Source organism: Euprymna scolopes, chromosome 23 (genome assembly GCF_053919585.1).
Source record: "Euprymna scolopes isolate OS-2025 chromosome 23, ASM5391958v1, whole genome shotgun sequence".
NCBI classification, from domain to species: domain Eukaryota; kingdom Metazoa; phylum Mollusca; class Cephalopoda; order Sepiida; family Sepiolidae; genus Euprymna; species Euprymna scolopes.
The window spans coordinates 38,923,532-38,948,924 of NC_136504.1; the positions used below are offsets into that span (position 1 = coordinate 38,923,532).

Genomic DNA, 25,393 nt, shown 5'->3' on the forward strand with positions numbered 1-25,393 from the left:
CACCAGTGCCGCTCTTCCCACCTACCTAGGGTTGCCTGAGTGATTCTTAACACTTTACAAATGCGTGTAAAATAAAAAAAGGTACAGGAATGATTTCTTAAAGTGGTGATTCATTGTCATAGTTATTGAAGATGTCGAAAGACCACAGTGTGTAGTATGTTTAGAAGTTCTTGCTGATGAGTTTGTGAAACCAGTTAAACTTCTAAGACATCTCCAAACTAAGCAGCCTGACTTGAAAGATAAAAGTATTGATTTTATATTTAAGCAAAAGTTGTTCATGTCAAAAGCTGCTGGCTTGATGCAATGGAGTATTTCAAAATAAAATTTTAGCCCCCATTAAAGCTTCATACACGGTTGCATTAAACAGCATATACTAAAAATCACCCACAATAGCTGAGAATCTTATTTTTCCATGCATCAAAGATATCGTACATCTCATGATTGGTTCTGATGCAGCATATAAATTATCGCCTCTTTCCGTGTCAATACGATAAAACGAAGGATAACAGATATGTCTTAGGATATTTTATGTCAAATTATTCAAGAATTAAAAAAAAAATCCAACTTTTCAACATACAGCATGATGAAAATACTGAGTTGACAAACTTTTCACAACTTCTTGCGTATGTTCGATATTATAAAAAAAATTTTAATTAAAGATTTCTTGCATTGTATGCCTTCATAAACTTCAATTACTGCTGTTATTTTATATTTAATTGATGATTTCTTCAAAGAATATTCGGTCCTGGATATGACCTTAAACTATATCCGATGATGAGGCCCCAGCTTGCAGGCTTTGGGGATTGTGGAGCCACCCTTTAATTGCCATTGCTCCCAGGTTCACTCTGATCCAGAGTGGTAATACCTGTTAGGGTCCCAACTATGGGTTAAATAGAAACCGACTTGAAGAAAATATATTCTTTTAAAAAATATTTCTTCAAAATAACTGGATTTGGCATTAAATAACCTGAAAAGTGTTGATATGCTATAAAACAAAAACATCCAACTGACCAAAGAATATTTGATTGAATTGAAGAAATTGTGCAGAGTTTGTGCTGACAGGGCATGTGCAATGCTTGGCTGTAAGTCTGGATCCAATTGTTATCAAAAAGTGACATTAGAAGTGATTGGATCTCGCTCATGATTCATCGACAATGATTAGCTACTAAGACGACTTATATGGCTTGACACAAGCGTATTTAGAAAATCTTACTGTTCAAATAAGAAGTTATTTTCCTGATGAATGTTTAAAATCTTTCTCCTTTGCAATCAACCTTTCAATGCCAGTGTATCTGATGTTCTTGTAGCAGCAGAAGACGAGTTCATCGACTTATAAAGTAATTTGGAAGCTAAATAAAAAAAATTACAAAAATTTTGGGCAAAATTTTTCAAAAATTCTCAGTTATATTAAAGATAGCCATAAGGAATTTATTGCCGTTCCCAAGAACTTGTTTATGTGAAGTAGCGTTCTCTAAACTTCTCATCCTTAAAAACAAGTATCAAAATCAATTAAAGGTGGAGGACAACTTTAGGTGTACCATAACGACAACAGATCCCAGGATAAAATTTGTAAAAATGAAGACAAAAGTCTTAACATTAAATAACAGATTTATTAATTATCTTTGTTGGTAGGTTTGTATTGAGAAAGGGTTAGTTGTGGAAAGAGTTCCTGTGTAGTAACATATGGTATTTATTTGCTCCCTCACCGAGCAAATTAGGCACAAGGCCGATTTTTAATGTGAGGAGTGAGGGGGAAATGGGGACCAACTCCCTGGGGAGTAGGGGAGCTGGATAGTGACAATTGGTATGAAGGGTTGCCCCTACATTGACCAAGGTCTTATCTGTGGGGTCCCCCATAGGGTCTTTGCTTGCAGTATCTGCCGGACAGATACTACACTTTGATCTTGGCCCCCCAAAGGCCAAGAACCGGTTCTCGAAAAGCCGAGAAATGTGCTTGTTGAAAGAGAGATGATAATCATGGATACCTGTTGAAGCTGGTTATCAGAGCATGCGTCCATGTATGGACGGGGACAAACGATTAGAGTGCCCTGTGATAAAAAGAGAGTTCATGTGTGTGTACCGTGTTGAATTCTGTGTGCAGAGGCAGCCATGTTGGCTTGTTTGTATTCGTGTCTTAGATGAACCCCAAGCCTGAAGGTCAGGTGAGCTCTATTGAATCCCAAGAGAGAAGTTGGGGGTGACAGGTCTGTGCCATGTGGAGTTGTTTTCAGTCCAAGATCCAGGAAGAAAAAGACTGATTTGCCGTGGGTTTAACCATTTTTTCAACTCAGTCACTTGTTCAGTTCGCCAGAGAGATGGCGTTTGATTGGACAAGCCAGAAAGGAAGTTGACGGCTACAACCAATCAGCAATAATGTTACAAAACAAACATCTTCAAAATCTTAAGCCTTGGACACATGCTGCTGCTGCTACAAAGTGCTTGCTAAAACTGTAATACTAGTCATCTCATTAATGTCAGTTCATAACTTTCATACTTGTAGAAATTTGTGTGTTCGAATAATTTAGAATTGATTTGCAATTAATTTTTGTAGCAGCTTTGGAATTTTTTAATGAATAAATTTTGAAATTAATCATCAATTTACGGAATGTATAGGTATAGAATAAATAATCTATAATTCAATAATCTCAATATACGGCAGTTTGTTGTACAAAAAATGAATGTATATATAAGATATTTTAAGGATTGAAATTGCTTCCTGATTGCTTGTTCTAAAATGGGTTGCCATATTTAAAAGGTTGGAAACCATTGGTCTAGACCGTTCTTGTAATGACCTTGTCCCTGTTGATTGCAAAATAATGTATTCCCATGCAGTTCTAGGAGGTCCACCCTCCCAGGATTTGCCTTCTCTTTTCGAGAAGGGGTTAGTTTATTGCTAATCACCTGAAGCGCCCCTACTGAGGAATACCAACCACAGGTATATGGCACAATCAGAATCATGTGACCTGCTAGTATATCTATAAAAATTTTATATTTAGTAAAAACTCTTGTAATTCTTGCTTTTGTTATTTCATCCTTTAGCCTTCACATTTCATGAGTAATGTTTTTGATAAAGGAGCAAACTTGTTGTTTTCTGGATTGGATAACATATATCACTTATTGTTAACTAATTTTTTACCTTAGTCTACCATATTGTAACCAGTCAGGAAGCAGACCAGTGAAACAGTGTTTTCACAAACGGGCAGTTCTAGGAAAGAAGCTTTGTTCATGGAATCTGCATTTAGATTTAGGCACATATGCAGATTGGTGGAAACTGTAGATAGTGGTTATAGCTAGTTGAGTATTTTCTGTGAAAGATTAACAAGTGGGGACTATAGATTGGAGGGCAGACAAGCACTTGCCATGAAAATAACGATAGAGCAGGGACATGCTCGCAACATCTCTTCTGTGAGAAAGAGGTTGCAGAGAAGAGAAAAGGGCATCCACTATTAGGTTTTGAAGCCAGTTTTGATCATCAAGGCAAGATAGGGTCTTGAAGTGTTTTGTTTTTGCTCCTTATATCAAGTGCCCTCATGCCTTGTCTGGAGCAATTTCCATTAAAAAATAAAACAGAATGTAGCAGTGATACAATATGGTTTTCTATTACAGTTCTGAATCTTTGAACTGAGTATTGATCATTCGTAAATTTAGATCACGCAAACTACTACTACACCTGAAGAAGGTCAACGGTTGCATCGATCGAAACGTGAAAATGACACTCGAGCTGAGAACAGTAGACTGAGGAATCCAAACCATACAATTGTTTGCTATTTTCTAATATATATTTAAATAACTTTTTTGTTTTCTTTTTATCTTAAAACAGTTTTTATGTGAATAACTCCTTATCTTCAAATCGAAAAAGGAAAAACAGCACATCGAAAAATTCTGCATCCAGTGGAAGTCTTTTCCAAAATGACAATGTTCAGAAGAACACACTTCAAAACAATTCTTCTGGGCTAGGAGCCACAGGGGGAGCAGCAACAGCATTTGTCGATACAGTGTCCTCTGACCCAACTGTTCCAAATGACACCTGCACCATTTGTCTTTGTGATTTTACTGACCGAAAGACCCTAAAAAAATGTGGCCACTCCTTCTGTTCTGCTTGTATTAACCAAAGCTTTTCATCAGTTGGCCCTTCCTGTCCAATTTGCCAGACTGTTTATGGTAAAGTAATCGGACTGCAGCCGCCAGGAACAATGACCGTCCAAAGAGAAAGCAAATCTTTGCCAGGATTTCCAGGTTGCAAACATTTTGTTGTGTTTTACCAAATACCAAGCGGTATCCAAACGGTTTGTTGTATTTTTTCTTCTTTTTCTTATCATCATCATCATCATCATCATCATCATCATCATCATCATCATCATCATCATCAGTTTAATGTGTTTTTACATGCGGGCATGTGTTCGACGGCTTTACAAATTTTGACTTCTACAAGGTGTCTTCAATAAGTTTCCAGACTTTATTCATATGGGCACTTTTATTGATAGTACACACATAAAACTCGTTCCCTTTGAAGTAATCTCCTCCAGCTGTAATGCACTTGTTGTACCGTTGTAACATCTTCCGGAAGGCCCCATGGAAGACCTCTTGTGTGAGTGTGCCAATGATCCTCGTCACATCCTCTTTCATCTCCTCAATTGTCTTACAGCCTCTAAGGTTTTCTTTGAGCTTAAGGATTAACCAAAAGTCTCAGGGAGCAAGGTCTGGACTATAGGGAGGGTGAGAAACTGTCTTGATGCCCATCTTGGTCAAATAGTCTGTGACAAGAACGGAGTTGTGGACTGATCTTTTGCATCTTCAGTTCTTTGTGAATAATTGCGTGTACAGTTCCCACACTGACATCAAACTGTGCACATTGTCTTTATAGACACATGACGGTCCTTATTCATGAAATTCTTTATTTGGCCAATCAACTCTGATGTTCTGACTTCCTTACTCCTTCTACACCTCTCATTATCCTTCACTAACTCCTTGTTTTCCTTGAATTGTTTATGCCATTCAGAAACTGATTCTCGGTTCATGCAAGATGGTCCAAAAGCAGTCTGAAGCATTCCGTACGTTCCTGTGGCATTTTTTTTCAAGTTTAAAAAAGAATTCATTTATTGCATATCATTCTTAAGTGTCCTCACGTTCAGATTGCATTTTTGAAATTCACCAGCTGTGACAATTAGGCTTTAGTAGGGTGTATTCCAATTCCTGCTATAACTGTTCATGAACCTGAAATCATAAAAATTGGTCAGTCATCTCACAAGATGTATAGCAGTAACATACTGATTTTTCAAGAATCTACAGTAATTTTAAATGCCTGTACAGTACAAGTCTGGAAACTTATTTAAAGCACCTCGTAAACTTACTTATCTCTGAATAGGGATCCCATTGAATTTATCCGTCTTTTATCACATCCTCCTATGTTTTCCCTGATCTTCTCTTGTGAACTGGACTTGCTACCTTAACTGTTCTACATCTACTAACCCAAGAATACTCATCCACTTTTTCAACGTGTCCATACTATCAAAGTCTCCTCTCCTACACATACTCATTATACTGTCCAGATTTAATCTTATTCTGAACTCATCAGAACAGAGCTTGTCTTTAATATTCACATTAAACATTTATTGTATCATTCTTATATCATTTCTCTCCATGCAACGCATGTCTTCAACTCTTATTGGTCAGGTTTCACTTCCGTACATCATCATACGGTGTATACTTCCCTTGGTCGATGGCGGTAATTTCATTCAAATTCATTCATTGAAACCTCCACTACATATGGCATAAAGAAGTCGACACACTAGTTCTCCTTATATCACCAAAGTTAGGCAATGTTGTGCCTAGTCATTATTAGATGGGTGACTATTTAGGTAAACAAGGTACTGTATGTCATCATCATCAGCGCCCCTGCTGTTTTAACAGCGTTGGCAACCATGGCTCTCGAAATTGTAGAATCATGGTAATCTTGGGAAGACAAGTAAAGATGGTAGTTTCCTGTTGCTTTCTGCCTTGATTCAAGGGTGCATCTTCCCCTACTGAGTTAAACACGCCTCCAGATACCAACCGAGATATTTATACAATTCGGCGCAGTGGCTCTATATAGGAGGATGGTAATACTTACTTGTAATTATTAACTTCATTAAAATCTTATTCTGTTATATAAAGCACAGCTTTCCGTGTGTTTGTATGTCCTGCCAAAAGTTAAAAACTACTAACCAAAGACTGACAAAGTTTCTTGAAAAGCTGATCTATTCAATTTTTCTTGATAGGCGTTACTTCTAAAAGTGATCGCTACAGTAAACGAGTTACAGTGTTTTTTTTTTCAACATGTTAAAACAAGCAAAAGGAATACATTGGGCAGAGGTGAAAGAGAGGATTGTGGAGAAGGATTGAATAATGGAGGAGAGGAGTAAAAATTGCCCCCAAATCGTTTGTCCATCCATGGTGTTCACACTTTTCTTAATGACCACTCCTTGAACCTTATTTTTGAAATTTTGCACAAACATTAGTCATGGTTAAAGTAAATTTTTGCCAGAATGGATTTTCTAGGATAACTCTGGTTGCCGTCCCTAGGGCCCATTATAGGGGTAAAATTTCCCCCAAATCGTTCATCCATTCATTTGCTTGCACATTTCTTAATAACCATGCCTTGAATTTTTAAAAAAATTTTGCACAGACATTAATCATAGTGAAAGTGGCAGATACACCAGCCAAGATCTGACAACAATATTCAATGTATTTACGAATATTCATTGTATATATATATATATATATATATATATATATATATATATATATATATATATATTATTATTATTACTTACTATAATAAATTATAAAATACCTACAGACACTAGTGTTTCATTCTTTCGGGAATCATCAGTATAGGGTGTTACGATTAACGCCAGTTGAGAGATTTGAACTCCGGCAACAGAAGTCATGTCTGGCTTCATTAGTAAGAGTCCGAACTACTAGGCTACTGCGAATCGCAAGAGATACAGTTTGAAATAAACATTTATACTCATTAAATGCTTTTTTTAGCATCGATCAGAGAGTTATTTTGTAATTATGTGACAATCTGCACGTATTAGTTAAGTTGACTGACTTTATTACAACTGGAAGTGCTCAACGATAAGAAACAAGTTATTTATAGGGGCTGATATTATTATTTACTATAATAAATTATTAAATACCTACAAACACTAGTGTTTCATCCTTTTGGGAATCATCAGTGCAGGGTGTCACAATTAACGTCAGTCGAGAGATTTGAACCCCGGCAACATACGAAAATTCACATTACACTTAAACTTTTGCATATCAGTACCGTCAGGAAAAGAAGTGGTCTGGGAGTGAATTCCAAAGTCTAGCAGTTTGAGGGAAGAAGTTATTTAAGCAGAAGGCTTTACGGTATCTCGTGATCTCTACAGTGTAGGGGTGAGATTTTGCTGTTTGTCTGGTTTGTCGGGGTTATTTACGTTGGAGATTGTATTAGTGCTTTGAGTATCTCTGAGCATTTACCATTGAAGTATTTGTAAAACAGGCACAGGAATGTCATATTTCGTCGATGAGACAAAAGGTTGGAATTTGACCGACAGTGCAGGACCTATTAGGTTGGTGACTCTTTTTTTTAACCCTATCTAGGAGTCAGAGACTAGTGGCAGATGCACCAGCCTAGATGTGACAACAATATTCCATGCATGAGCAAATAGTGGCTTTGTAGAGATACAGGATACTCTCAGGTGTGAGTAACCTTTTAGCTCGGTAGAGAGAGCTCACCTTATTCGCATCAGCCTTGGCAATTACCTTAATGTATTTGTTCCAATTCATGTTGCCTCTGAATGTTAAGCCTAGGAATCTGAATGAAGTATTGCAAGTAGTGTCTCATTAACCATGTGAATCAGTGGTTGAGAAGGTTTTTTGTAATTATTAAAGGAAATAAGCTTAGTGTTATATTCCTAAATACTTAGGAAATAAAGACAAACGTGAGTTACACCGAGTGGTATGTGTAATGGGGTTTATTTATAATACAGAAACGTAAGGCTGCTCGCCTAAGGTAAATAGAAGTACATAGTAACAAGTATGGGGAAGAAAGTCTGATAATCAACACGTAAGACTATCCGTCTTACTGCGACTGCTTGTCTGCCGCTGTCTGCCAAACAGTCCAATATATATATACAGTTTGTAACCGGTGTATAGCCAGTTATGTTCCTTCACAACACCTCCCCCTGAAGCTGAAATCTTCCTGATTTTAGCTTAAATACCTCTTCCTTTTAGGGTCAGGGCTTAATCTCCTGGTAACTTTTCTCTTTCTTGCGCTTTTCCTTCTGGTCAGCGTTACCCGGGGTAAAGGTTTCTGTCCAGCCCGTATGGTCGGTTCAGGCGAAATATTCATTGTTTGCGGTACACACGCTGGTTTTGGTATATCAAAAATATCGCACAATGTTTCCATTGGTGTCTCTTCCACATTTGGAGACAGTCTGGGACGTATTTGATTTCTGTGTCTTTTGCAGACAAAACTTAATCCTTGGATGGTATAGACCATGCTCCCAATCCTTTTTTTGATAATACCTTCAACCCACTGATTTCGTCCATTTTGAAAATTTTTGAAATATACATTTTCACCTGGGGAGAAGCACTTGGTATTAAGGGTTTTCTTTTTTGAAAACTTTCTTTTTCTCTGGTAGCAGCCTATCGAAGACAGATCTTATCTTTCTTGCAAACATTAGCTCAGCCGGGGAAGAATTGACATTATTATTAGGATTTGGTGTCACCCTGTAAATTGCTAAAAATGTTTGAATACATTGTTCGTCTGTGTCCGTAGTAAGATTTTTCTTAAGTGCCCTTTTAAACGTATCTACAAATTTTTCGGCCAACCCATTCGATCGTGGATGGTACACAGGTGTTGTCATATGTAGAATATTTAGTGAGTCACAGAATTCTTTGAATTCATGAGCAGTAAATGCTGTTCCATTATCGCTCACTAAGGTTTTTGGCACTCCAAAACGGCTAAAAATTTCATTAAGCGCACTCACAGTGTTTTTTGCTGTTGGATGTCTAAACTTAAATATTTCTGGCCATTTTGAAAAAGAATCTACAATAATCAAGTAAAAATAACCATTTATAGGTCCCGCATAATCAATATGCAGACGTGACCAGGGTAGGTCCGTCTTTGGCCATGGCGTCGTTTTTACTGGAGGATCTCGAGCTGCTAATTGACATCCTCTGCATGTCTTGACACATTTTTCAACTTCCTTGTCCATACCAGGCCAGTACACATATCCTCTCATAAGGGATTTCATTCTCGAAATGCCCGGATGACCTGTATGAAATTCCTTCAGAATTTTCCTCTGTAACGTTAGTGGAATTACGATCCTCTCACCATACATGAGCACATCTTCACAGATGGAAAAAGGCGTTGTTTGATCTACCTTTTTATTTTTTTTTATCCATCCCAATTGATTTTTCATTTTCTTAATGAAAATGTCATTTACTGCCTCTTTTTTTATTTTTTCGAAAGTTACCGGAAGTTCACGTATCATATTACACATTGAACTTGTACATTCACTTTCGTCTTTAAGCGCAGCAATTACCGTTTCTTCGAAACTTTCGCTTCTTTTAGGGATCAACCGTGATAATGCATCTGCGTGTCCTAACTTTTTTGAGGATACATGTTCCATCTTAAACTGATAGTTTAAGAGGGTTACAGCCCATCGCTGTAATCGATTCGCAGTATGTGTGGGAATGCCTTTCTTTGATCCAAATATGGTAAGTAGGGGTTTATGGTCGGTTTGCAAAATAAAAGATCGTCCATGGAGAAATCGATTGTACTTTGTAATTCCAAATATTATCGACAGCGCCTCTTTTTCAATTTGGCTGTAATTTTTCTCCGCTGCAACCAACGTTCTTGAAGCATGGGCGATAGCTTTTGTCCTACCATCCTCATACTTGTGAAGTAATACAGCGCCAACACCGTAATCACTGGCGTCCGTTGCTAGTATTAGTTCCTTTTCTGGATTGAAATGTGCCAATGCTAAGTCTGACAGTAGACATCTTTTGATATTTTGGAAAGCAGATTCACATTCCTTATTCCAGTTCCATTTAACACCCTTTTTCAGTAACTCGTTAAGAGGAGCTCTTAAATTATGTATGTTAGGGATGTAAATTGCATAGTATTGAACTAATCCCAAAAACGATTTTAATTTTGTCACTGAATCTGGAGCAGGCATCTTTTCAATTGCTTCAGTCCTTTGTGGATCCGGTCTTCGACCCTCTTTGTCGATTATTTGACCTAGATATTTAATTTTTTTCATAAAAAAATCGCATTTTTCTGGGCTCAATTTAAAACCAAATTCCTGTATTCTTTTGAATACTTCTTTTACATGCTTCTTATGATCTTGCAAATTTTCACTTTTAATTAGGATATCGTCAAGGTAGGCCATTGAAAATTCCAACCCTGCCAGCATCGTGTCCATAATTTGCTGGAAAATAGCAGGAGCAACCTTTAATCCAAAAGGAAGCCTCTTTAGCTTAAAAATGCCCTTATGAGTATTTATGCCTAAGTATTTGGAGCATTCATCGCTGATCTTAATTTGCAAGTAAGCATCTGAGAGGTCTATCTTAGAAAAAATTTTTCCTCCGTTAAGCTTAGAGAACAGATCTTCTGCGGACGGAAGGGGATAATTATGGTCCAATAGACAGTCATTTAAACCCGTTGAAAAATCTCCACAGACCCTTATTCTGTTATTTTTTTTCTTTACATACACGGTTGGACTTGCCCAATCTGTGTGGTTAACTTTTTCAATGACTTCCAGTTGTTGAAGTCTATCCAACTCTTTTTCGATTGCGTCCATCGCTGAAAAAGGCACATTCCTTTTAGGTTTGAATACTGGAGTGGCATTTTTCTTTAATTCAAATTTTGCCTCTGTCTTAATACAGAGTCCTAGTCCTTCGGCAAAAACATTGGGAAATTCAGTTTTCAAATCCTTCAGGAAGTCTTCCCTTTGGTTTGCTTTTTCTGCAGTTAAAACGTTACAAAACGAATTTATGGGTTTCTCCCATAAATTAAACAGGACAATCCAATCTACCCCAAACAGGCATGTATTCTTTCCTGGTACGACGTACACTTTGGATTTATGAGTCTGGTTAGCGAATGTCACTTTGCATTTTAATTCTCCCTTGAACTCTAATCTTTTGCCGCACACACTTCTCGCCGTCTTTCTGGTTTTCGTTAATTCAGGTCGACCTATCCTTTTCCATATATCTTCATTTATAATACTAATATCTGCACCGCTATCCAGAAGCAATGTAACCAGATGTCCATTTATCCGAACATCAACATATTTCCGTCTTTCGCAGCTTTTTTCTTTATTCATGCGAAGCGTATTTACATTATCGGTCCCTTGTCTTTTCTTCTGGGCACAGTATGTTCCCTTGTGACCTCTGAGACCACATTCATAACATATTTTGTTCCTAAACCAGCAGGTCTTATTGTTGTGTCTTAAACTACCACAACATTTACACTTTAGCTTTGGGTCTTTGTATCCTTTAAGGATCCTGTGTTCTTGGAACCTGGACTTTCTTGTGGTCCCTTGCCTTTTTACTTGCTGCACCTTAAAAATATTTTTCTCTTCAATGCGAGTGTTGTCTTTCTTTATGTTAATCAGACGTTGACACTCTTCAGTGACTTTTTGCAATGTTATGTTAGGATCCGCCTCCATAATTGTTAGGATCCGTGAACGTATATCTTTGTCCCTTGGTGCTGTGAGACCTTGTACAAAGATTAAACATTTAAATTGGTCTGCGGAAATTTCATTCAATTTAAATGATTCGCATAAACAGTTCACAGTGCAAGCATATTCTAGATAGTCTTCAGCTTCTGCCTTCTGAATGTTCAAACATTTGTATCTAGAGTGAAATAGGCTATCCCTTTTATCAAATATTTTCGACAAGGTACTAATTGTTTCCTCGAACGAAACCTCCTCCGGTTTTTTTGGTAGAATTAGATTTGCATACTTGGTGTTTTCATCAGTACCCAGTTTTTGTAGTAGCAGGGTAACTTTTTCCTCATCGGTCCAGTCTAAACATCTTTTCGTAAAAATTGTTTCGTATCTTCTGTAGTATGCAGGGAAAGTAACACCAGTATCCGGGGAGTAACGAAATTCCGTTAGTGAATTTGAAATACCCTCGGCAGAAAAATTAGTCTTCTTCCCGGTCGACGTTAGAATTAGCTTTTCTAAATTCTTTTGCTGTGTCGACATTTGTCGTTGTAGTATGTTTGTTTGTTCTTGTTGTGCCTCTAAAGTTTTTTGTGTTCTTTCTTGTTGTTGTTGCAGCTGTTGCTGTAGCTGTTGTTGTTGAATTTGTTGTTGTTGTTGTTGTTGCGCTAAAAATTGTTGAGTCATTTTTGTCTGTTCCTGGATGCTAAGGGCTAGAGCCTTAGTTAACTCTGCTAATTGTTCCATGTTAGCTTCTAGTACAAAAATGTCTTTTCGAATTCTACACAATAATTCCAAAGAAAAATCGTAAATTTACGTATATCGTAAATTAGTAGCAATATGCAGACACAACACGTTTCAACAAAGTTCATCCATAGTAATTCAACAGGCTTTGTAAAATAATTCTTTTTTTTTTTTTTTTTTTTTTTTTTTTCAACAACGTAAGTTCATACACAAAATATTTCTTACTTCCCACGACAAATAGTTCCAATTATTTATATAAAGGCAATAACAAACAATTAATTTTCCAAAAAAAAAAAAATATATGGCTGCCGTTCCCACGTGGCATAAAATGGTACAATAGTCGTTGTATTTATATTTTTTCTTTCGAAACTCGTAATCCTTTAGTGTAGTTTCGAATTCAACTTGCGACCATTTTTTTTTTTTTTTTTTTTTTTTTTTTTACTTGTCAAAATAAATATAAATTCCACTTTACCTTGAACATGTTTCTATAATTTCTTGTGAGTTCTTTACGAAGAAAAATCCGTACTTTTCGCTACTTTAGGTAGGAAAAATTTTTAAATTCATTGACGCACGTGGTCAAAAATCCTTGTGTAGTTTGTTTTTTTCGTAAAACAAAAAATCCTTGCATTGTACACAGTCCTTGGTACGGTAATTTATCTCTGTTAAGAGAAAGAACATCCTTTCGTCGCCATTGTTATATTCCTAAATACTTAGGAAATAAAGACAAACGTGAGTTACACCGAGTGGTATGTGTAATGGGGTTTATTTATAATACAGAAACGTAAGGCTGCTCGCCTAAGGTAAATAGAAGTACATAGTAACAAGTATGGGGAAGAAAGTCTGATAATCAACACGTAAGACTATCCGTCTTACTGCGACTGCTTGTCTGCCGCTGTCTGCCAAACAGTCCAATATATATATACAGTTTGTAACCGGTGTATAGCCAGTTATGTTCCTTCACAACACTTAGTCTTGGCAGCATTGAATGTTGCCATCTATTTACGGCCCCATTCAACTAGAGACCGGAGATCTTCCTATAAGCCAATTCTTAAATATGTGCTCATTCGTTTTATGTGAATTTCAGAATATGACATCTTTGTTCACAAGCAATGAATGAACATCAGTAAACACTATCAATGCCAGTTTATTTGACTGCCATGTTTTTACTTTGTTACAGAGCAGTCATCCAAATCCTGGAGCGAGTTTTTCAGGTGTTACACGGACTGCCTATTTGCCATGCAGTAAAGAAGGTGAAACTATCGTCAAGATGCTTCAGAGAGCCTTTGAACAGAAACTCATTTTTACTGTTGGGGATTCTCGAACGACTAACATGTCAGATGTTGTCACTTGGAATGACATTCATCATAAAACCAGCATTATGGGCGGTCCCAGTAGGTAAGAAAAAACACAATTCATTACAAATTTTTTTTTTTTTTTTTTTAATTTTTATTTATTTTTTTTATTGCTTTTTGAACCTAAATTTCCTAATTTTGATTTTGTTAAGTTGAAACAGCTTGGAGTTGTTGGGAAAACCAAGAGGCTCCTTGCTGCAATATTTTTAATATAATTAGAGGGTATGATTAAAGAATATTTGAATGTTCTGCTTATAGACACTGGTGATAGGAATTGACCAATCAAATAGAGCCATCCTCTGCTAGCAACTAATCAGAAACTAGGATCACTCAGTAAAACATAGGGATATTTTAGAATTCCTGCACAAAACTTTTCTGTCCACACAAGAAAGATTTTTGCTCTTTGTTCACAAAAGTTTCAAGATCACAACTTATACAGATCAGATACCCACCGAAAATTCTTTTTAATCTCCAGGACTTATACAGATTAGTTACTTACCAAATATTCTTATTAACCTCTAGGACTTATACAGATTAGCTACCCACTAAAAACTCTTTTTAATCTCCAGGACTTATACAGATTAGTTACCTACCAAATATTCTTATTAACCTCTAGGACTTATACAGATTAGCTACCCACTAAAAACTCTTTTTAATCTCTAGGACTTATACAGATTAGTTACCTACCAAATATTCTTATTAATCTCTAGGACTTATACAGATTAGCTACCCACTAAAAACTCCTTTTAATCTCCAGGACTTATACAGATTAGTTACCTACCAAATATTCTTATTAACCTCTAGGACTTATACAGATTAGCTACCCACTAAAAACTCTTTGTAATCTCCAGGACTTATACAGATTAGTTACCTACCAAATATTCTTATTAACCTCTAGGACTTATACAGCTTAGCTACCCACTAAAAACTCTTTTTAATCTCTAGGACTTATACAGATTAGCTACCCACTAAAAATGTTTTTTAATCTCTAGGACTTATACAGCTTAGCTACCCACTAAAAACTCTTTTTAATCTCTAGGACTTATACAGATTAGTTACCCACTAAAAACTCTTTTTAATCTCTAAGACTTATACCAGGGTTTCTTTACCTTTTTTTCGGCAAACACCCCACTCTGATACTAACTACTGCCCCCTTTGTACATGCATCTTTACATAGTAATGTTAGTAGTAGTGGTAATACATAATTACTTATATTTATTATTGTGTAACGTGCATTTCGTTATAACAAATATGTTAACACATAAAATATAAAAGATTCTACATCAATGCTGAATATAAAAGATTGAAACTTTCTTTATCAATATCGACAGCTTAAAACCTAAATTTTACTCATTTGCCATCTATGAATTGTATGTACCAAAACAAAATTATCAAAAGTTGTAAATTAAATTTCAAAATATGAATACAATTTTCAACTATATTTTTGTGAAGTAAACAAAAGACAATTTTGTCTGCACTTTGTAAATAAATCCGACTGTACTTTAACGTTATTCAAGCTATGTTATTATCAACATATAGTCTTTGTATAGAAATCGTAATAGGATAATAGATCATAATCATGGTCTATTGGCCTTGTCAAGTTTGCCAGAACCCAAAACCCATTCGAAAGATGAGAAAGATTTGTTGAAAATGTAAGTTAGAAATCAGTTAGAAACACCTAAGAAACTTTTTCAAGAGTACGGATGGGGGGGGGGGATGTTTGAATCAATTTTTCCAATTAAAAATAAGTGTGATGCAATCGAAGTCACATGAATTGTGAATCCCAAAGAAAATGTGTTGTGAAACACTTAGTAATGTTACCAAAAGTTCTGTCTTTCATCACCACTCACCCAACCCCAATAGGATCTCAGATGATAAATTTGGCCACCATCCACCTAAAGTCTCGTAACGCTCACCCCCCTCCCTGGTGGGTAGTACAGACTTCATTGGGAAACCCTGACTCATACAGATTAGCAACCCGTCGAAAACTCTTCTGAAATTAAACATTCCTTTCAGTTCAAACTCCAATGGGTTGAAATCGTCTTTTTTTACATTTTTTTTTTTCCTTAAAAAAAGGGAAAAGTTGATTTGTTCTAAATTATTACCTCCTTATTTTTTGCTACTGGATTTTATTTACTTTTTCCTATCTCTCTCTTTCTCATTTCTCTTTTGCTTTATATATATATATATATATATTCAGTAATGTGATTGATAATTTAAAATTCAAATTAGAATTAAATTAAAAATCCGTTTCACAAGAAGGAACAACAACAAAGTCAATAATTTGTATGATCGTTTTGGAAAACAATGTTTTTATTGTGGTAGACATTAAGCCACGGACAATAATTTTTACATATAGTATTTTTAAAAAAACAAAGTTTCCTCATCAGCAAAAGTATTGGGAAGGGTTTTTAATATATGTAAAAGACACCATAAATAAACCTAGCATTAAAAGTAAGGCAGATGTATCTGGAAAAAAATTAAAATAAATGGTATGTATTTACTTGATAAGCAAATTAATATGGGTTAAATATAGAAATAAAATAGAATAAAATTATAAATCTGAATTTGGTTTAAATATAATATTATAATAATATATTTCTAATAAAATTCATAGACACACACGTATACATATATATATATATATACATATATATATACACATATATATACACACGCATATACACAGATACATACATATATATATAAATATATATAATTATTTACCTTTTAATTCTCCGCCTTTTGAAATCAGCAATTAAGGTCAAAGTATTCATATGGATGTTTATTGTAGCTTTCCAACTTATGAAATGATAAATTTTTAAAAAGAACGCTAATGGAATATTTTATATCGGTTAGCATACGTTTGATTAAAACGCTAAATTTAAAACTGAAGAAAGAAAGGGGAAGATAATCTTATTTCTTTAATTAAACAATGCAAGAGAGATAATTAGTATTTAATTTATTATTAAGGAATAATAAATCAAGCAAACAAAATATAATCTATTTTGAAATTACTGAATTTAATATTTGATAATTTATTTATTGAGATCAAAAATATCATAGGTTAAGGCTAAGAATATATTTTAATAATATATAATAATGGTCGATATATCAGATCAATTAATATTAACAATAATATTGATGATCAAAATTTTTATTAATAAGCATATCAAGTTATAGTTTAATTTCAATAATTTTTACATATGGTATTTTAAAAAAAAAACAAAGTTTCCTCATCATCAAAAGTATTGGGAAGGGTTTCTAGTATATGTAAAAGATACTATAAATAAACCTAGCATTTAAAGTAAGGCAGATGTATCTGGAAAAAATAAAAAGGTATGTATTTAATTGATAAGTAAATTAATATGGGTTAAAGATAGAAATAAAATAGAATAAAATTATAAATCTGAATTTGGTTTAAATATAACATTTTGATAATATATTTCTAATAAAACTTAAAAATTAAATACCAAAACACACACACATATATATATACACACATATACATACACATATACACACACACATACATACACACACACACACACACATATATATATATATATATATATATATATATATATATATATAATTATTTACCTTTTGATTCTTCGCCTTTTGAAATCAATAATCAACGACAAAGCATTCATATGGATGTTAATTGTAGCTTTTCAACTTATGAAATGTTAAGTTTTGAAAAGAACGTGAATGGAATATTTTATATCGGTTAGAATACGTTTGACCGAAAACGCTAAATTTAAAATTAAAAAAAGAAAGGGGGAGATAATCTTATTTCTTTAATGCAAGGGAGATAATTAGTATTTAACTTAATTTATTAATAAGGAATAATAAATCAAGCAAACTATATTATAATCTATTTTGAAATTATTGAATTTAATATTTGATAATTTATTTATTTACTGAAATTAAAAAATATATCATAGGTTAAGGTTAATAATATATAATAATGGTCGATATATCAGATCAATTAATAATAACAATAATATTCATGATCAAAAATTATTATTAATAAGCATGTCAAGTTATAGTTTAATTTTAATATTGAAAATTAATAAGTAACATTTTTAATGATTTAAAGTGGTTTATATTTATTAAATTTAAACCAAGGTTTATGACTGCATGCGAAAATAAGTTCTTCTCTTGAATTTAAGAGGGTGGTTCTATTTTTTATATCTTCATATTTTAAAATTTTTAGAGTCCCTTTTGTACAAAGTGCACAGAATTTATCTCCTGGCTTGTATGCTTTGTAAGATCCTATTATTTGCCATTTCAAATTGAAAGAAATATTGTTATCTTTGAGTCGCCAAATATGCTTGGATAGGGTACTTTGGTTTAACAGGGAGTGATTTTTAAAAGAATAGTTGTGCGTTGAATTTCTATGTTTTATTAAGCTAGATGTGGAACCAAAATATATTGCCTCTTGTTTAGTGTAATTATTTTCCGGTAGATTAGGTGTTGGATTATTATATGGTGGGTTGGTCTGTATTTGATTGGTAGATTGGTTAAAGTTGGTGTCATTATTTAATCGGGTGGTTGAGTTATGGTTGCTATTAAATTCATTTAGATTTGGAGTTTTTGATACTGTGCAGCTATAGACTACATTTTTTATTTTACATGAGCCTTGTAGGGGACATTTATTTTTTCTTCTGCATTTACAGCCTGCTATATTTTGTATATTTGTATTTTGTAGCTTATTAATTTTTTTATTGTTAAAACTAATTATTTTTTGATGAAGGTTTGACATATATATATATATATATATATATATATATATATATTTGGTTTGGCATAGTATATATATATATATATATATATATATATATATATATATATATATATATATATATATATATATATATATATATATACTAGCTGAAGTACCCGGCGTTACCAGGTTGTATTTGATATATGTGAATATTCCATCCTCATACATAATTATCTTATTGATTAAACGAAACATTAATTCATAATGTCTTCCTTTTTCCACATCCTCCATGAGGTAGGAGCAGTAGGTGTGGCTTATTTTATAGAGGTCTCGTCAGTAGCACTAATTCTCTTTTCTAGTTTAATCTTTTATCTTTTAATCCTTCTTCTTTCAAAATATGATGCAAGAATCTATACATATACGATAGTGCTTTTGATTCTGCTTGCTTGTAAAATACATTTTAAATATATTTAAAATCATGCAGATATTCGCATTTATTAATACAAAAATATGATGACAAAAGTTTTTAAATAAATGACTTAGAATCCAAACCAAAACATTTCCCCTCGTAGACGTGTTCTCTAATGATGTTGGTATCGAGACATAGATAATTAAGTCTAAATATTAACACACTTGAAATAATGGATTTTATGTGATCATGCACAGAAAAAAGTATAAACATGTCGACTAGTTGAAATGAACATTTCACATTTCAACATGCCGATATATGTTTATTATTATTATTATTATTATTATTATTATTATTATTATTATTATTGTTGTGGTGGCACCCACTCATTTACATATGTGGATAATATTACACATAAATAGCAAGACTCGGTTAGTCTGAGTGTGTGTTAACCAGAAGCCACCGAAGGCCGAGCCGAGAGCAGATATGTTCTCCAGCCAAGACTCTCTTACCTGGCAACCATTATGTAAATATACTGTAAATATAATTTTCCTAATACACTTCTTATTGATCTACTTTTATTTTGTTGAGTCTTCATTTGTATTGCCTTATGTGTTATTTGGTTCAACCTGCAAACATAACAGTTGGCGACGAAGATGAACGTTAAACATAACAATTATTATTATTATTTTTTTTTTTTTAAATTTATTTATTATTATTATTAATATTATTATTATTATTATTATTATTATTATTATTCAACCCAAACAAAGATTTTACTCATTATAAAACATCCTTGTGTATAATTACTATTTACTGTTAATTTCAGTGTTATGTGACCAGTAGTTTAAGAGTTTACCTGTTAAATATTATATATGTATATATATGTATGTATATATTCTTTTTCCTTTTTCTCCCTCTGTTTTTGCCTTGCCTTGCTCTGCTTTTCTCTCTTATGGCCGTTTTTTCTGAAAAGTAAAAGTAGTAATTTTTACCGTGGAGATTAAGACTTCACGTGATTCATCAGGTGAGTAGAGGAGTTGGATGACTTTTGTTTCAGCAAAGAATGACTTCCTGCCTCTTTCCCTCATCATCGTCTTTATCTTAATTGACACTCTCTTAGTTGAAACTTATTGGAGTCTGTTAGGAAAACCAAGTCCAAGAAGAATCACCTGAAAAACGGACCTTTTTTTTGGTTCTCCCGACAAAGTAGGAATTGGACCTGGTAATTCACTCCTGTCCATCTGTTTGTTTGTTCTCACTTTTCTCAATAACCATGCCTTGGATATTTTTAAAATTTTGCAAACATTGGTCATTGCGAAAGTAAATTTTTCGTCATAGTAGGGGGGGACCCCACATGCTCGACTTGTTTTTATGAAAATCGCTGAAGACAATCCATAAAGCTACTTAATGTAAGGAGCTAACTAGAACTACAGATGATTATTATACTGGCAGGAGATGCCCATTGACCTTAGTCTTGAAAAGATCAAGTTGTTAGATAGAAGGAAAAACAGTGAGCAATTCTTGAAAAGAAGTTACTGGAATCGGAAGTTGTATTACAATGAGGTATTTAACAACAAATTGATGGAGAAATCTAGGCAGACGAATCAGACGAGCTGTAACAAGGAAGCAGTTCTGAAGAACACGTGATAATAGTGTTTTTAGAAATGATTGAGACTAGTAACATCACATCTGTGAGAGAAAGAGAGAGAGAGAAAGAGAGAGAGAGAGAGAGAGAGAGAGAGAGAGAGGGAGGTTGCAGTGAAAAAATGAAAGTATGGAGCCAATCAAATAACAGACATGTTTCCTCCAACAAATGAGAAAACAAAGGTTTAAAAATTCAAATATATAACAAATAAAAAAAAAAGTCAAGATAAGTTACTCTTCTACCTACCTGGAAAAATTTTGTTTTTTAACATATTTTAAAGCTTTGATTCTGTTTGTAAAAAAAAAAAAAAGTAGTACCGAGTTGGTAAGTTTAACCGACAACAACATGACCGACCCCGAACATGCTGTCTTCGGAGTGTCAGTAATGTGTCAAAGCTCAAAAAATAAACAAAATATCGATCAATTAACTTAATCTGATGATTAATTTATTTGTAAATTTTGTTTTTTTGTTGTTTACTTTTATCAGTATTTTAATTAAATATTTTTCAAATTATTTTAAATATGTTTTTACCACTATTATTATTATTTGTACTCTCTAGGAGTTTTCACACAGGTCATCATCAGGGATTACTTGCTGACAACAACTGGTTGTAGTTGGTTGAGTGTTTACGCGGTATCAGCTGAGATTGATGCCCATTTTTTAAATTTTATTTTTTACTTTTTATTTATTTATTTATTTATTTGTTACTTGTACAGTTTAATCAAGACATTCAAAAATGAAAATATCAAAAAATGGTTATATTGTACGTATCCGTTTTGGACTGAAGATCCCTGGAAAAAAATTTCACTTAATTTGATTGAGTAGTTTTTTTGTTTTTTTTACAGCGGAAAAACATGTTTTTATGAGAGGGCATTGAAGTCAGCCATCTTGGAATCTTTTGAACACGCCATGAGGAGATAACTCGTTAAAGCGCCGGCACTCCCTCCCCATCTTTAATCCTAGTTTTTCTTCCTTTGCTCGGTGTCATAACAAAAACTACTTGATGAAATTAAGTTAAATTTTTTTTTTTTTTTTTTTTTGGAGAACTTCATTCCATAATGGATGCATACAATTTAACCTTTTTTTGATATTTTCATTTTTTAATGTCTTGATTAAACTGTACAAGTACCATTTATTTTATTGTATCATTTTATAAGATGTCATGCAGTTTCATTAATATTTATTCATTTATTTTCTTTATTTTTATTTATTTTATTTTTTTTTTTTAGATATGGCTATCCTGACCCAAACTATTTGCAGAGAGTCTCTGAGGAACTTAAGGTCAAAGGCATAACACCGGAAGATGTTAGAGGAGAAAAAATAAAACCCAGAATCTCTGTCTAGGAGCTCTTGCTTGCCTTGACAGAGTACAAAATCGACTTCGTAATCTAGTGGGAGATGATCTCTTTTCTCTCCTACGGCATTTTTCTTACAGAAGAGACATTGCTAATTTTCTCTACTCTATCATCATTTTCATGGTATGTGCTCGACTGAGCTCCAATCTTTGACCCCCCCCATAAAACATTCACAGCAAAAACTCCTCTTCCTAAAGCCACTATGAAAAATTTTCTTTTTCTCTAAAAATTAAACAGAAAAGCTCATTTCCAAGAACTTCTGATCTGTGAAACACAATACTGCAGGAATGCTTCCCAATTGACTACAATATGGTCATTGTTAAGTCCAATGTTAATAAATTCCTGTTGAGCCGTCCACTTAAGTAATCACATTCTAACCATTTAACCCATCATTTCCGATCCTCTAACTTGTGTTGGTCATTGCTAACATTATCTTTGAGTGGCCATTAGGCCTTGATAAGCAATGATTAATCAATATAAATTAAAGAAATGATGCTGGGATGTGCAGAATTACAGATATGGATTAATGAAAATCCAACTTTTATAATTCCACATGGAATAAGAAAAATCTTTCTGTACTTTTATCTTTTTATGGATTAATAAATTATTATTTTTCATCATTTTTTTTTGTCTTTTATCTTTACTACTAGCCTAGGTACCCGTAATTGCCCGGGTGTTTGGAGGTATGTGTTAAGCAAAAACAAAAAGAACAAAAAAAAAAAAAAACGTGATAGTAGGCAGACAGGCTCGAACCCATATCATTAAAGAAGAAAAGAATGTGAAAAAAAAGTGACGTCTTTGCTGTTGTGCCCCTCACCAAACTGGAAGTGACGAATGTTTAAATTAAGGCTAGTCAATTGAAAAAAGGGGATGAGTTTTGAAAATATCGGCAAAAAACGCGACCCCTCCCTGTAAAAAAGTGCCCAGTTGAAGGTGAAGGAATTAATATTTTTACCCAATTTTTCGATATTTAAAGTCTGAAGGGTCGAGCTTTAAAACGATACCAATCTCGTGTAAATACGTCCTCTCTGTCGAAAGTTTTAGGCAGACATACAAACATACATACATACATTTATACAGACAGGTGAGATTTATATTATAGAAGATTATATAAAAGTCATTTTGTGTGTGTTCCTTCCTTCTTTGTAGGTTCCAAAACAGCTGAGTCAATCTTTTGCAAATTTGACACAAAGGTAATTTATATTTCTGGCAGTGTTCTTAGATATGTTTTGTACAGAAATTCATCTGATAAGTATCGAAAAAATCTGATCTTAAAAACAGCCCTTCTCTCTTATAGATAAAAAAGAATTTTTATAGGGGGATATTTTACGTTACACTGGCCAAGAGAAATAATAAAATCTCAGCAAATTATTTCTTCTAAAAAAAAAACAAAAAACAGAGATATTGTCATCTAGAGATATAGCTCAGTGGTAGATCATTAATCAGAAGTGACTTTTCCAGGGCATTCATCATCTACAAATTCGACTACAAATCTAATGATCCCTTATTCAAGCCCAGGTATAACTGACCATTTTATTTTAATTTTTTCTTATCAATGAGTTTAATTTATTATAATTTAAATTTAATTTATTTATTTAAATAAAAGAAGAGGTATCGTTCAAAATCGCCGCAAACCATTTCTTTGTTTGCATATTTTAAAACTAAACATTAATCAGAAGTGACTTTTCCAGGGCATTCATCATCAAGCCCAAATATCAGCTGACATGATATTGTACACAAAGACAGACGGAATTTGATGAACGACATTATCATTATTATTGTAAAAAATCTTTTGTGAATTGGTCCACTAGGTAAATTATTCCTTCCCAACTCTAATTAAGCCCCATTTCTTAGTGTTTTGTCCGAATGAAATGAAACTTTGGTCATAACTAGTTTATTATATTCAAAACATCACATCAAAACACTAGGGTCTTTGGCCTTTTTTTCTTCATTCTACAGCATATGTTCTCCATTTATCTTTTTTTTTTATTCTATAATAATACATAAGCAATCTGTATAAATCAAAATATCATATTTAAGCATTTTGTATGACCGGGCAATGTCGGCCAAGCAGCTAGTATATATATAATGTTTTCCCATGGATTACTAATGCATTTTCAACAGACCCATTTCGGATTTTTCCTGTTCTGGATATTACCGTCTTTCCCATTGGATTTTTAACATCTCCTTTTTTCCGTTTCTTGCTTCCTCAATCCCCTTGAGTCCCTTCAAATTGTCTCAAACTGTTAAATGATTTTTTTTTCATGTAAATATCATAAGCTTCATACGAGAGGCGTGCAATAAGTAATGCCCTTGACCAACTTCCAGTTGTCTGATCTAGCTGAAATTTTGCATGTGCAATGATTTATATCTCTACAGGTTATGTGGCAAATTACAGCTCTGAACTAATTGTGGTTTCTGTTTTACAGGTGTTTGAACTGAGTCAGGTGTGAAATGGAGCCTGTTGAATGTCGAGTAGTGATCCGGTTTTTGTATTTGAAAGGACGCACACCACAGGAGACTTTTGATGAAATGAAAGAAACTTATGGTGATAATGCCCCCATCATATGACCTTGTAAAACACTGGCATCGTGAACTCAAACATGGCCGGAAGTCTGTGGAAACAGCTTCCAGAGCTGATCGCCCCCTCCCCCTTCTGCCATTGATGAGGCATCTTATTATAGAAGATTATATAAAAGTCCGTCAAGTTGAGGCTGCCATTTTGGAAGATCGGCGCATTACTATTTGCCAAATAGCCCAAGATGTCAAGATTAGTACAGGGTCTGTGGAAACTATCATTTATGACCATTTGCATATGCATAAGGTGTCTGCCAGATGGATTCCCAGGTTGCTCACACCACTCCAGAAGCGAGAACGTGTTGAGTGCTCGAGGATGAATTTGGAGATGTGCCAAGAAGATGAGTCAAAGTTTTTCAAAAGACTGATTACACAGGATAAAACCTGGGTCCATCACTATGATCCAGAGACCAAAGCTCAGTCAATGCAGTGGAAGCACTTGGACTCACCACCTCCAAAGAAGACGAGTGCAGCCCTCCGCTGGCAAGGTCATGCTCACAGTCTTCTGGGACCAGGACGGAGTAGTGATGACAGATTTCCTGGCAAAGGGTACCACAATTACAGGAGCCTATCATGCTTCACTTTTGAGGAAATTAAGGGAAGCTATCAAAATCAAGAGGTAGGGCAAGATCAGCAATGGTACCCTCCTCCTGCAGGACAACGCTCCAGTCCACAACTCGCATGTCACCAGATCAGAAGCACGGGCGTGTGGTTATGAAATCCTCGCCCATCCTCCCTACTCTCCTGACCTTGCACCCTCTGACTTTCACCTCTTCCCAGCCATGAAGTTGTTTTTGAAAGGAAAGCGTTTCCCCAGATGATGCAGCCTTGATTTCTGAAGTCGCATCGTGGTTGGAGGACCAACCTGGGGTGTTCT

The 25,393-nt window shown here is 34.2% G+C and overlaps 1 protein-coding gene across 1 annotated transcript in view; it reads left to right on the plus strand.

Annotated features, from left to right (window-relative positions):
• LOC145245842 (uncharacterized) overlaps nucleotides 1–22,559 on the plus strand; it is a 42,725-nt gene extending 20,166 nt beyond the window's left edge. The window contains exons 4-6 of the mRNA XM_080107497.1: nucleotides 3,821–4,286; nucleotides 13,624–13,841; nucleotides 21,814–22,559. Of these exons, the coding sequence (XP_079963623.1) occupies nucleotides 3,821–4,286; nucleotides 13,624–13,841; nucleotides 21,814–21,928 (799 nt within the window). The 3' untranslated portion in view covers nucleotides 21,929–22,559. The remainder of the gene's footprint in view (nucleotides 1–3,820; nucleotides 4,287–13,623; nucleotides 13,842–21,813) is intronic.
• The last annotated feature ends 2,834 nt before the right edge of the window (nucleotides 22,560–25,393 follow it).